Raw genomic sequence first — 14,908 nt, 5'->3', positions numbered from 1 at the left:
CTATTCTACTCTACTCTATTCTATTCTACTCTATTCTACTCTATTCTACTCTATTCTACTATACTCTACTCTATTCTATTCTATTCTACTCTATTCTACTCTATTCTACTATACTCTACTCTATTCTATTCTATTCTACTCTATTCTATTCTACTCTACTCTACTCTTTTCTACTATACTCTACTCTATTCTACTCTATTCTATTCTACTCTACTCTATTCTACTCTACTCTATTCTACTATACTCTACTCTATTCTACTCTATTCTACTCTATTCTACTCTACTCTACTCTACTCTATTCTATTATATTCTACTCTACTCTACTCTATTCTATTCTATTCTATTCTATTCTATTCTATTATATTCTACTCTATTCTACTCTATTCTATTCTATTCTACTATACTCTACTCTACTCTATTCTATTCTATTCTACTATACTCTACTCTATTCTATTCTATTCTACTATACTCTACTCTATTCTACTCTATTCTACTCTACTCGATTATATTCTAGCGGTCAGTAAGGTGAGGACGTGGGTCATGGACAGGGAGGAGTTTCAGAACATCATGAGGATGACGGCAGAGGCACGACATGAGCAGTACCACTACTTCCTCAAGAGGGAAAACTGACTCACATACACACACACACACAATGTGTGGGTTTGTGGACTGGACCACATCCTTGTCCTCTCAGTATCTGATAGTTAAAGAAACGCAGAGCATCAAAGGGATCTTTCCATTCTCAAACTAGACGGATAATTGAGTATTTGTTTTAACAGAATGGGAATGCTGCTTTGAATTAAGACTGAATTCAATCATGTTATTAAAGTTGAAGTGTTAAACTCAATTAGATTACTTTGAAAGCAAAGTACTTCAGACCAGCCCGTGTATATGTTCACTGTGTTCACATGAGAAACTAGAGCCCGTATTTATCAAGCGCCTCGGAGTACTGATCCAGGATCAGTTTAGCCTTTTAGGTCATAATGAATAAAGACGACCTGGACAGGGAGAACCTGATCCTAGATCAACACTCCTATTAGATGGTCCCAGGTATAATAACAGGACAGGATGGTTTTAATGTTTGAAAGTAGATAATAATGATGTTACGTTAACTATCCTTACTGTTTGAGAAACATAAAGCATGTTGTAGTTTATTAGAGTTAACCAGAATGAGAAGAGGCAAAACATTGTTATGGTTTTTATTGTATTGTCCTCTGCTAGTGTCTCACTGTTGGCTGATCTACCAGAGGACAAACTCAGCAAGATAGTGGACTGTCTAGAAGTGGTAAGTTACCCTTAAACTGGCTATCAAATCAAATCAAATGTCTGCCAGTGTCTAGCAGGCCTCCAGTCTGCCAGCTCCTCACAGGCCTCCAGTCTACCAGCATCTAGCAGGCCTCCAGTCTGCCAGCATCTAGCAGGCCTCCAGTCTGCCAGCATCTAGCAGGCCTCCAGTCTGCCAGCACCTCACAGGCCTCCAGTCTGCCAGCTCCTCACAGGCCTCCAGTCTGCCAGCACCTCACAGGCCTCCAGTCTGCCAGCATCTAGCAGGCCTCCAGTCTGCCAGCATCTAGCAGGCCTCCAGTCTGCCAGCACCTCACAGGCCTCCAGTCTGCCAGCACCTCACAGGCATCCAGTCTGCCAGCATCTAGCAGGCCTCCAGTGTACCAGCATCTAGCAGGCCTCCAGTCTGCCAGCATCTAGCAGGCCTCCAGTCTACCAGCATCTAGCAGGCCTCCAGTCTGCCAGCTCCTCACAGGCCTCCAGTCTGCCAGCATCTAGCAGGCCTCCAGTCTACCAGCATCTAGCAGGCCTCCAGTCTGCCAGCTCCTCACAGGCCTCCAGTCTGCCAGCTCCTCACAGGCCTCCAGTCTACCAGCATCTAGCAGGCCTCCAGTCTGCCAGCACCTCACAGGCCTCCAGTCTACCAGCATCTAGCAGGCCTCCAGTCTGCCAGCATCTAGCAGGCCTCCAGTCTGCCAGCATCTAGCAGGCCTCCAGTCTACCAGCATCTAGCAGGCCTCCAGTCTGCCAGCATCTAGCAGGCCTCCAGTCTACCAGCATCTAGCAGGCCTCCAGTCTACCAGCATCTAGCAGGCCTCCAGTGTACCAGCATCTAGCAGGCCTCCAGTCTACCAGCATCTAGCAGGCCTCCAGTCTGCCAGCTCCTCACAGGCCTCCAGTCTGCCAGCATCTAGCAGGCCTCCAGTCTACCAGCATCTAGCAGGCCTCCAGTCTGCCAGCATCTAGCAGGCCTCCAGTCTGCCAGCATCTAGCAGGCCTCCAGTCTGCCAGCATCTAGAAGGCCTCCAGTCTGCCAGCATCTAGCAGGCCTCCAGTCTGCCAGCATCTAGAAGGCCTCCAGTCTGCCAGCATCTAGCAGGCCTCCAGTGTACCAGCATCTAGCAGGCCTCCAGTGTACCAGCATCTAGCAGGCCTCCAGTCTGCCAGCATCTAGCAGGCCTCCAGTCTACCAGCACCTCACACCACCCTCCTGACCAACAAAACAGCTCTCATATTATTCCAAGTGTGTCCCAAACGGTACCCTATTCCCTTTGTAGTGCACTACTCTCTGGACCCTGGTCAAAGTAGTGTACTATATAGGGAATAGGGTACCGTTTGGGCTGCAGTCATATCATGGGGTATTGTTATTAAAGCCCCTGGAAGTCTTTATGCAAATTGAGGATCTGTTATCACTAGATGCTCTTGTTGGAGATTAGAATGTCTTTTCTAACATTTTCTAACAAGAACTGCGTTGGGTTCCTTTAGAACATCCAACTATGTTTTGTCCTGTTACGTACCAATTAAGTGGAGCAATGGACCAGTGAACATCCTTGGCTCCACATTCCAGAAAGAATAAAGGATATTGTAAAGGAGAACTGTGATTTGAAAACAGACAAGTCCTACTGCCGAGGAAACGTAAAGCTTTGTCTTTACAGGACAGAGTGACGCTGATAAACACCTTCATTGTCTCTCATCTATCTTTTCCTGTCACTTCCATCCCCAGATAAGCTTTTCTTTAAGCAGTTTGAAGCCAAGATCTTTCAGTTTATATAGAATGGTAAACCATTTATTGGCCACATGTGCCGAATACAACAGGTGCAGACATTACAGTGAAATGCTTACTTACAGCCCTTAACCAACAATGCATTTATTTTTAATAAAAAAGTAAAATAAAACAACAACCAAAAAGTATTGAGAAAATAAGAGCAGAAGTAATATAAAATAACTGTGGGGAGGCTATATACAGGGGGGTACCGGTGCAGAGTCAATGTGCGGGGGCACCGGCTAGTTTAGGTAGTTGAAGTAATATGTACATGTGGGTAGAGTTAAAGTGACTATGCATAAATAATTAACAGAGTAGCAGCGTAAAAAGATGGGGTGGGGGGGTGGGGGTGGGGGGGATGTGCAAATAGTCCGGGTAGCCATGATTAGCTGTTCAGGAGTCTTATGGCTTGGGGGTAGAAGCTGTTGAGAAGTCTTTTGGACCTAGACTTGGCACTCCGATACCGCTTGCCGTGCGGTAGCAGAGAGAACAGTCTATGACTAGGGTGGCTGGAGTCTTTGACAATTTTGAGGGCCTTCCTCTGACTCCGCCTGGTATAGAGGTCCTGGATGGCAGGAAGCTTGGCCCCAGTGATGGACTGGGCCGTACGCACTACCCTCTGTAGTGCCTTGCGGTCGGAGGCCAAGCAGTTGCCATACCAGGCGGTGATGCAACCAGTCAGGATGCTCTCGATGGTGCAGCTGTATAATTTTTTGAGGATCTGCAAATTGGAGTGGGTCTAGGGTTTCTGGGATAATGGTGTTGATGTGAGCCATGACCAGCCTTTCAAAGCACTTCATGGCTACAGACGTCAGTGCTATGGGTCGGTAGTCATTTAGGCAGGTTATCTTAGTGTCCTTGGGCACGTGGACTTTGGTGGTCTGCTTGAAACATGTTGGTATTACAGACTCAGTCAGGGACATGTTGAAAATGTCAGTGAAGACACTTGCCAGTTGGTCAGCACATGCTCGGAGTACACGTCCTGGTAATCCGTCTGGCCCTGCGGCCTTGTGAATGTTGACCTACTTAAAAGTCTTACTCACATCGGCTACGGAGAGCATGATCACATAGTCATCCGGAACAGCTGGTGCTCTCATGCATGCTTCAGTGTTGCTTGCCTCGAAGCGAGCATAGAAGTGGTTTAGCTTGTCTGGAAGTCTTGTGTCACTGGGCAGCTCGCGGCTGTGCTTCCCTTTGTAGTCTGTAATAGTTTTCAAGCCCTGCCACATCCGACGAGCATCAGAGCCGGTGTAGTACGATTCAATCTTAGTCCTGTATTGACTCTTTGCCTGTTTGATGGTTCGTCGGAGGGCATAGCGGGATTTCTTATAAGCGTCCGGATTAGAGTCCCGCTCCTTGAAAGCGGCAGCTCTACCCTTTAGCTCAGTGCGGATGTTTCCTGTAATCCATGGCTTCTGGTTGGGGTATGTACGTACAGTCACTGTGGGGACGACATCATCGATGCACTTATTGATGAAGCCAGTGACTGATGTGGTGTACTCCTCAATGCTATCTGAAGAATCCCGGAACGTGTTCCAGTCTGTGCTAGCAAAACAGTCCTGTAGCTTAGCATCTGCGTCATCTGACCACTTTTTTATTAACCGAGTCACTGGTGCTTCCTGCTTTAGTTTTTGCTTATAAGCAGGAATCAGGAGGATAGAATTATGGTCAGATTTGCCAAATGGAGGGCGAGGGAGAGCTTTGTATACGTCTCTGTGTGTGGAGTAAAGGTGGTCTAGAGTTTTTTTCCCTCTGGTTGCACATTTAACATGCTGGTAGAGATTTAAGTTTCCCTGCATTAAAGTCCCCGGCCACTAGGAGCGCCGCCTCTGGATGATTGTTTTCCTGTTGATTTATGGCCTTATACAGCTCATTCAGTGCCGTCTTAATGCCAGCATTGGTTTGTGGTGGTAAATAGACAGCTATGAAAAATATAGATGAAAACTCTCTTGGTAAATAGTGTGGTCTACAGCTTATCATAAGATACTCTACCTCAGGCGAGCAAAACCTCGAGACTTCCTTAGTATTTCATTTTGTGCACCAGCTGTTGTTTACAAATATACACAGACCGCCACCCCTTGTCTTACCGGAGTCAGCCGTTCTATCCTGACGATGTAGCGTATATCCCGTCAGCTGTATGTTGTCCATGTCGTCGTTCAGCCACGACTCGGTGAAACACAAGATATTACAGTTTTTAATGTCCCGTTGGTAGGATAACCGTAATCTTAGGTCATCCAATTTATTCTCAAATAATTGAAGATTGGCTAATAGGATTGATGGGAGCGGCAGTTTACTCGCTTGCCGTCGGATCCTTACAAGGCACCCTGACCTACGTCCATGATATCTCCGTCTCTTCCTCATGCGAATGACAGGGATTCGGGCCTTGTCGGGTGTCTGTAGGATATCCTTTGCGGACGCCTCGTTGAAGAAAAAATCTTCATCCAATACAAGGTGAGTAATCGCTGTCCTGATATCCAGAAGCTCTTTTTGGTTATAAGAGAAGGTGGCAGAAACATTATGTACAAAATAAATTACAAATAACGTGGAAAAACACACATAATAGTACAATTGGTTAGAGGGCTGGTTAGAGGGCTGTAAAATGGCAGCCATCTTCTCCGGCGCCATTAATCATGATTAACCGCAGTCGGCGGTCCAATTCATCCCAAAGGTGTTCGATGGGGTTGAGGTCAGGGCTCTGTGCAGTCCAGTCAAGTTCTTCCACACCGATTCTGACAATCCTTTTCTGTATGGACCTCGCTTTGTGCACGGGGGCACTGCTATGCTGAAACATGAAAGGGCCTTCCCCAAACTGTTGCCACAGAATGGTCTAGAATGCCATCGTATGCTGTAGCGTTAAGATTTCCCTTCACTGGAAATAAGGGGCCTAGACTGAACCATGAAATACAGTCCCAGACCATTATTTCCACTGCTCCAGAGTCCAATGGCGGCGAGCTTTACACCACTCCAGCCGACGCTTGGCATTGCGCATGGTGACCTTAGGCTTGTGTGCGGCTGCTCGGCCATGGAAACCCATTTCATGAAGCTCCAGACGAACAGTTCTTGTGCTGATGTTGCTTCCAGAGGCAGTTTGGAACTCGGTCGTGAGTGTTGAAACCGAGGACAGACGATCTTTACGCTCTTCAGCACTCGGCGATCCCGTTCTGTGAGCTTGTGTGGCTTACCACTTCGTGGTAAAGGTCCCGTGTAGCTCAGCTGGTAGAGCATGGCGCTTGCAACGCCAGGGTTGTGAGTTCGTTTCCCACGGGGGGCCAGTATGAAAAATGTATGCACTCACTAACTGTAAGTCGCTCTGGATAAGAGCGTCTGCTAAATGACTAAAATGTAAATGTGGTTGAGCCGTTGTTGCTCCTAGACGTTTACACTTCACAATAACAGCACTTACAGTTGACCAGGGCAGAAATTTGATGAACTGACTTGTTGGAAAGGTGGCATCCTATGACGGTGCCACATTGAAAATCACTTAGGTCTTCAGTAAGGCCATTCTACTGCCAATGTTATACAATTTTATACACCTGAAATATCCGAAAGCACTAATTTGAAGGGGTGTCCACATACTTTTGTATATATAGTGTATATATGTAGACATTTAAGGAGTTACATACATGTAAAAAAAAAAATATATATATATATACAGTATCAGTCAAATGTATGGACACACCTACTCATTCCAGGGTTTGTCTTTATTTTTACTATTTTCTTACATTGTAGAATAATAGTGAAGGCATCAAAACTATGAAATAACACATATGGAATCATGTAGTAACCAAAAAAGTGTTAAACAAATCAAAATATATTTTATATTTTAGATTCTTCAAATAGCCACCCTTTGCCTTGATGACAGCTTTGCACACTCTTGGCATTCTCTCAACCAGCTTCACCTGGAATGCTTTTCTTGGCATTACACACAGGGGGCACATATAGTATATACACAGGGGGCACATATAGTATATACACAGGGGGCACATATAGTATATACACAGGGGGCACATATAGTATATACACAGGGGGCACATACAGTATATACACAGGGGACACATATAGTATATACACAGGGGGCACATATAGTATATACACAGGGGGCACATATAGTATATACACAGGGGACACATATAGTATATACACAGGGGGTACATATAGTATATACACAGGGGACACATATAGTATATACACAGGGGGCACATATAGTATATACACAGGGGACACATATAGTATATACACAGGGGGCACATATAGTATATACACAGGGGGCACATATAGTATATACACAGGGGACACATATAGTATATACAGTGGGGAAAAAAAGTATTTAGTCAGCCACCAATTGTGCAAGTTCTCCCACTTAAAAAGATGAGAGAGGCCTGTAATTTTCATCATAGGTACACGTCAACTATGACAGACAAATTGAGGAAAAAAAATCCAGAAAATCCCATTGTAGGATTTTTTAATGAATTTATTTGCAAATTATGGTGGCAAATAAGTATTTGGTCACCTACAAACAAGCAAGATTTCTGGCTCTCACAGACCTGTAACTTCTTCTTTCAGAGGCTCCTCTGTCCTCCACTCGTTACCTGTATTAATGGCACCTGTTTGAACTTGTTATCAGTATAAAATACACCTGTCCACAACCTCAAACAGTCACACTCCAAACTTCACAATGGCCAAGACCAAAGAGCTGTCAAAGGACACCAAAAACAAAATTGTAGACCTGCACCAGGCTGGGAAGACTGAATCTGCAATAGGTAAGCAGCTTGGTTTGAAGAAATCAACTGTGGGAGCAATTATTAGGAAATGGAAGACATACAAGACCACTGATAATCTCCCTCGATCTGGGGCTACACGCAAGATCTCACCCCGTGGGGTCAAAATGATCACAAGAACGGTGAGCAAAAATCCCAGAACCACACGGGGGGACCTAGTGAATGACCTGCAGAGAGCTGGGACCAAAGTAACAAAGCCAACCATCAGTAACACACTACGCCCTAGGGACTCAAATCCTGCAGTGCGAGACGTGTCCCCCTGCTTAAGCCAGTACATGTCCAGGCCCGTCTGAAGTGCATTTGGATGATCCCGAAGAGGATTGGGAGAATGTCATATGGTCAGATGAAACCAAAATAGAACTTTTTGGTAAAAAACTCAACTCGTCATGTTTGGAGGACAAAGAATGCTGAGTTGCATCCAAAGAACACCATACCTACTGTGAAGCATGGGGTTGGAAACATCATGCTTTGGGGCTGTTTTTTCTGCAAAGGGACCAGGACGACTGATCCGTGTAAAGGAAAGAATGAATGGGGCCATGTATCGTGAGATTTTGAGTGAAACCCTCCTTCCATCAGCAAGGGCATTGAAGATGAAACGTGGCTAGGTCTTTCAGCATGACAATGATCCCAAACACACCGCCCCGGGCAACGAAGGAGTGGCTTCGTAAGAAGCATTTCAAGGTCCTGGAGTGGCCTAGCCAGTCTCCAGATCTCAACCCCCATAGAAAATCTTTGGAGGGAGTTGAAAGTCTGTGTTGCCCAGCGACAGCCCCAAAACATCACTGCTCTAGAGGAGATCTGCATGGAGGAATGGGCCAAAATACCAGCAACAGTGTGTGAAAACCTTGTGAAGACTTACAGAAAACGTTTGACCTGTGTCATTGCCAACAAAGGGTATATAACAAAGTATTGAGAAACTTTTGTTATTGACCAAATACTTATTTTCCACCATCATATGCCAATAAATTCATTAAAAATCCTACAATGTGATTTTCTGGATTTTTTTTTCTCATTTTGTCTGTCATAGTTGACGTGTACCTATGATGAAAATTACAGGCCTCTCTCATCTTTTTAAGTGGGAGAACTTGCACAATTGGTGGCTGACTAAATACTTTTTTTCCCCACTGTACACAGGGGGCACATATAGTATATACACAGGGGGTACATATAGTATATACACAGGGGACACATATAGTATATACACAGGGGGCACATATAGTATATACACAGGGGGTACATATAGTATATACACAGGGGGCACATATAGTATATACACACTGAACAAAAATATAAACGCAAAATGCAACAATTTCAAAGATTTTACTGAGTTACAGTTCATATCAGGAAATCAGTCAACTTAAATAAATCTATCAGGCCCTAATCGATGGATTTCACATGACTGGGAATACAGATATGCATCTGTTGGTCACAGATACCTTTAAACGTAAGGGCGTGGATCAGAAAACCAGTCAGTATCCGGATCTCTTCACAGTATCTCTGTACATTCAAATTGCCATCGATAAAATGCAATTGTGTTCATTGTCCATAGCTTATGCCTGCCCATATCATAACCCCACCGCCACCATGGGGCACTCTGTTCACAACGTTGACATCAGCCTGCCATCTGCCCAGTACAGTTGAAACCAGGATTAATCCGTGAAGAGCACACTTCTCCAGCGTGCCAGTGGCCATTGAAGGTGAGCATTTGCCCACTGAAGTCAGTTACGACACCGAACTGCAGTCAGGTCAAGACCCTGGTGAGGATGACAAGCACACAGATGAGCTTCCCTGAGACGGTTTCTGACAGTGTGCAGAAACTCTTCGGTTGTCCAAACCCACAGATTAATCAGCTGTCTGGGTGGCTGGTCTCAGACGGTCCTGCAGGTGAAGAAGCCGGATGGAGAGGTCCTGGGCTGGCGTGGTTACATGTGATCTGCGGTTGTGAGGCCGGTTGGACGTCCTGCCAAATTCTCTAAAACGACGTTGGTCGAGAAATTAACATTCAATTCTCTGACAACAGCTCTGGTGGACATTCCTGCAGTAAGCATGCCAATTGCACGGTCCCTTAAAACGTGAGACATCTGTGGCATTGTGTTGTGTGACAAAACTGCAGTGGCCTTTTATTATCCCCAGCACAAGGTGCACCTGTGAAACGCTGTTTAATCAGCTTCTTGATATGGCACACCTGTCAGGTGGATGGATTATCTTGGCAAAGGAGAAATGCTCACTAACAGGGATATAAACAAATGTGTGCACAAAATGTTAGAGAAATAAGCTTTTTGTATGTATTTCTGGGATCTTTTATTTCAGCTCCTGAAACATGGGACCAACACTTTACATGTTGCATTTATATTTTTATACTTTCTTATATTTCAGAAAGTATTCAGACCACTTGACTTTTTCCACATTTTGTTACGTTACAGCCTTATTCTAAAATGGATTGAATTGTTCAATCTACTCACAATACCCCATAATGGCAAAGCAAAAAAAGGTTTTTAGAAATGTTTGCTAGTTTATTAAAAATAAAAACTGAAATATTAAATTTACGTAAGTATTCAGACCCTTTACTCAGTACTTTGTTGAAGCACCTTTGGCAGTGATTACAGCATTGATTCTTCTTGGGTATGACGCTACAAGCTTGGCACACCTGTATGTGTAGGCCGTCATTGTAAATAAGAATTTGTTATTAACTAACTTGCCTAGTTAAATAAAGATAAAAATAAAAAATAAAATAAAAATGGGGAGTTTCTCCCATTCTTCTCTGCAGATCCTCTCATGCGCTGTCAGGTTGGACGAGGAGCATTGCTGTACAGCTATTTTCAGGTCTCTCCAGAGATGTTCAATCGGGTTTAAGTCCGGGCTCTGGCTGGGACACTCAAGGACATTTTTACATTTAGTGAGTGCATAATTTTTTTTTTCTTCATACTGGTCCCCCGTGGGAATCAAACCCACAACCCTGGTGTCACAAGCACCATGCTCTACCAACTGAGCTACACGGGTCATAGACATGCAGAGACTTGTCCCGAAGCCACTCCTGCGTTGTCTTGGCTGTGTGCTTAAGGTGGTTGGCCTGTTGGAAGTTGAACCTTCGCCCCAGTCTGAGGTCCTGAGCGCTCTGGAGCAGGTTTTCATCAAGGATCTCTCTGTACTTCTGCTATGAGTGAAGGAAAAAAATTGGTCTCAGCCAACAATTATTTGAATAATTCAATTGATATTTTGTGCACAAAGGTGATCACTAAAGTGTCTTATTAGGAATTTTCTCATCTGACTTCTCTATGTGGCCGTGTTTGGAAATGGTCTTTCTCGGCCGGGCGTCAGTTAAACTGCAGTACCGAAGCAGAACTGGAGGAGCAGTCGAAAATGTGCTTCTAGATCGGAACCCCTAGCTGTTCACACGCGTATCTGCCCCCTCATTGGCTAGAATGATCCCACCTGATCTCGCCTCCTCCCGACTGCCTTCCATTTTTGAAGACGTTTCTTTTAATTGTTAGAGTGGCCGCTTGAGTACCTGGTAAATATAATGGATCATCTGTGTTGTGCTAGCTAAACTTAACGATAACGAATAAACACAGTAGCATGCTGGCCATACAAAGACAACAGGTATTTCTAAATATCTGCCTATTATTGTAATCATTTATGTTTGTGTATTAGCGAGTAGCCAGCAATGATTGGTAGCCAGCTAGCTAGCTAACACATTAGCTGGCGTTAGCGGTTTCATTTCACAACAGAAAGGTCAGATGATGAATTCAGACAGAGCTAGCTACTGGTTTTGTAGGAAAATTAAGTAAGCCAGAATAGATCCAACACATGCCAGCCCGAAGTCTTTAGGCTTAGCTAAGCAATAAGTCAGTAGCAAGCTAGCTAAATGTCACGTCATGGTGGCTAGTTTAGTTAGCCAACAATATTGTGACAACATGCTAACAGCTAGCTTCCGCAAAGAAACAATTTGCCAGTCAAGTTGTTTTAAAATGTAACGAAAGTATTTGCTAGTTAATATGTGATCCACACAACGTGCTGGCAGTTGTTAGTAAACAGTTGGGCCTTAATAGTTAGCGTGCCAAACTGCTAGAAGCTAACTTTAGCTAGTTAGCTAGCCTAGCTTTTGAGGAAGTAACAGATATGGAGGTAAGCCAAATGAATGAACTGTCATTATCTGTGATCTCTGTATGAGCTAGTGGCCACTTAGTGCTTGTCCAGGGGTTCGTCAGTGCGCGTTTTTCCACAAGTACCCTGGACCAGAGCTAGTGGCCACTACATTCCCCAGAAGTACTGATGAAGTAGCAATGAATTTGATTTGAACTAGCTACATCTCTCTTTGTCTCTCTCCACAGGCCTAGTAGAAACACCATGGAAGAGTCAGGAGGCAGGCCACGCTACCCTAAGCAGGGAGGCCGGGAGAGGGGCGCGGTGGCAAACGAGGCAGAGGCCTGGAGGAACCAGGACGCTGGGAGGGGATACAGCCCCAAGCCGGAGAGGCGTGGCCAGGGGAAGAGGGGACGCCCCAAGAAGGGAGTGATGGGACCCCTCAGCAGCTCCCCTGGAGGGGGGGTGTTCAAGGGGGGCCAAAGCCCCTCTCAGAGGGAGGGTTTCCAGAGACCCAGGTACAAAATACACTTATTCCTAAGACTGAACAGTTAACATTTCCCAATAGGAAAAACATGTCACACTAAGTTGCCATGCTAAAACTTTGCAGGTACCCGGAGAGCCAGCAGGTGGAGGGCCTGGTCGAGGGCAGGGAGGAGAACTGGAGAGAGCGCCCCTCACAGCGCTGGAGGAGAACGTCTCAGGGAGAGGACCCAGGGGAGGACAGGGAGCAGGGACGGAGAGACAACACTGACAACACACCTCACAGCTCAGGTAGAACCAAACAAAGACCTGGGTTATCTTCAGTAGGCATGGGGTGGTGTTACCTATAGGTTATTTGCATGGGGTGCGTTCCACATTGCAGCCGATTTTAAAGGCGTGTCGAGACTGACTGATTAACAAGTCATCTTGCATCATAAATAACTACTTAATATTAGTTGTAGATCAGTCATTCACAATTTACCCACAATTTACATGGCTGTGGAGTCAGGAAGGTGTGTGAATGACTATGGGTAACGTAGCTTGGTTTCTCCAGGGGGGAGGAACTGTAGGTACCGTGACCGGAGGCGGGGTCTAGGTGAGGAGGACCGTGGGCCGGTGGTGGATGAGTCATCTCTGTCAGCCAAAGAGCTGCTGGGACTGAAACAGGCAGAGGAGAAGATCGGCAGAGAGGAGATCTTTCGTCTGAAGAAGGTGAGGCATCCATCAGGAGGGGAGTACCGTGTCACTCCACTCTCATCCTTCAGTATTCCCAACGTCATACATTTTGTTCTGGACCCGCACGCACACAACTGATTCAACTAATCAGAGGCTAAACTTACTTCCTGAGTCCTCTACGGACACTGTGAGCGCGTTCCTCTGGCCAGGCGTTGCCGACTCATGCCAGATCTTACGATGCCTGCATAGTTATTTTACGTATCAGCTGACCCCGTCACATGTTATAGCAGTCTGGTGCCTGGCGGCGCAGTCGATGCATTGGTTGATGCAGGGGAACGCGACCAATGGCACGTCTCTCTCTCTTCTCCCTGTCTCAGAGGTCCCGCAGTAAACCCAGTGCTGTCTACACCTGCTCTCTGTGTGAGGTACTTCTGGACTCTGTCTCTGAAGCTCACAGACACGTCAAAGACAAGTGGCACAAGAGGAGAGCGAAGGTGAGAACACCTACTATTACTACTCACTTCTATCTTCCAAAACAATGATTACAGACACGATATGTATTTATTATTATATGACCCCTATGTGTCTCTGTGTTTAGGAGCGTCGTGAGGAGGCGGTGCTGACGGATCTCGCGCCCCCTGGGGTGGAGCAGGTGGTGGCGGTGAGCGTGGCGTTGGAAGGCGTGGTCAGAGAGAGGGGGATGAGTGACCAGGATGTAGAGAACAGACGACAGATTGTCTCCAACATGCAGGAAGTCCTGATGTCCGTCCTGCCTGGTGAGAGAACGCTGTGTGTGTGACTAGAAGTCCTAACGTCCGTCCTGCCTGGTGAGAGAACGCTGTGTGTGTGACTAGAAGTCCTAACGTCCGTCCTGCCTGGTGAGAGAACGCTGTGTGTGTGACTAGAAGTCCTAACGTCCGTCCTGCCTGGTGAGAGAACGCTGTGTGTGTGACTAGAAGTCCTAACGTCCGTCCTGCCTGGTGAGAGAACGCTGTGTGTGTGACTAGAAGTCCTAACGTCCGTCCTGCCTGGTGAGAGAACGCTGTGTGTGTGACTAGAAGTCCTAACGTCCGTCCTGCCTGGTGAGAGAACGCTGTGTGTGTGACTAGAAGTCCTAACGTCCGTCCTGCCTGGTGAGAGAACGCTGTGTGTGTGACTAGAAGTCCTAACGTCCGTCCTGCCTGGTGAGAGAGACGCTGTGTGTGTGACTAGAAGTCCTAACGTCCGTCCTGCCTGGTGAGAGAACGCTGTGTGTGTGACTAGAAGTCCTAACGTCCGTCCTGCCTGGTGAGAGAACGCTGTGTGTGTGACTAGAAGTCCTAACGTCCGTCCTGCCTGGTGAGAGAACGCTGTGTGTGTGACTAGAAGTCCTAACGTCCGTCCTGCCTGGTGAGAGAACGCTGTGTGTGTGACTAGAAGTCCTAACGTCCGTCCTGCCTGGTGAGAGAACGCTGTGTGTGTGACTAGAAGTCCTAACGTCCGTCCTGCCTGGTGAGAGAACGCTGTGTGTGTGACTAGAAGTCCTAACGTCCGTCCTGCCTGGTGAGAGAACGCTGTGTGTGTGACTAGAAGTCCTAACGTCCGTCCTGCCTGGTGAGAGAACGCTGTGTGTGTGACTAGAAGTCCTAACGTCCGTCCTGCCTGGTGAGAGAACGCTGTGTGTGTGACTAGAAGTCCTAACGTCCGTCCTGCCTGGTGAGAGAACGCTGTGTGTGTGACTAGAAGTCCTAACGTCCGTCCTGCCTGGTGAGAGAACGCTGTGTGTGTGACTAGAAGTCCTAACGTCCGTCCTGCCTGGTGAGAGAACGCTGTGTGTGTGACTAGAAGTCCTAACGTCCGTCCT

At 46.3% G+C, this 14,908-nt stretch overlaps 1 protein-coding gene across 3 annotated transcripts in view; it reads left to right on the top strand.

Annotated features, from left to right (window-relative positions):
- Positions 1-11,247: 11,247 nt before the first annotated feature.
- LOC121584469 (terminal uridylyltransferase 7) overlaps positions 11,248-14,908 on the top strand; it is a 41,859-nt gene continuing 38,198 nt past the window's right edge. The window contains exons 1-6 of one of the 3 annotated variants that reach the window (XM_045225653.1): positions 11,248-11,335; positions 12,156-12,425; positions 12,518-12,681; positions 12,944-13,101; positions 13,443-13,559; positions 13,664-13,841. In XM_045225653.1, the coding sequence (XP_045081588.1) occupies positions 12,172-12,425; positions 12,518-12,681; positions 12,944-13,101; positions 13,443-13,559; positions 13,664-13,841 (871 nt within the window). In that variant the 5' untranslated portion in view covers positions 11,248-11,335; positions 12,156-12,171. Of the gene's footprint in view, positions 11,425-12,155; positions 12,426-12,517; positions 12,682-12,943; positions 13,102-13,442; positions 13,560-13,663; positions 13,842-14,908 lie in introns of all 3 variants that reach the window. The other 2 variants (XM_045225654.1, XM_045225652.1) reach the window with 2 other exon arrangements.

This window comes from Coregonus clupeaformis, chromosome 16 (assembly GCF_020615455.1).
Source record: "Coregonus clupeaformis isolate EN_2021a chromosome 16, ASM2061545v1, whole genome shotgun sequence".
Lineage (NCBI taxonomy): Eukaryota > Metazoa > Chordata > Actinopteri > Salmoniformes > Salmonidae > Coregonus > Coregonus clupeaformis.
This window is presented reverse-complemented; position numbering and strand designations above follow the sequence as displayed.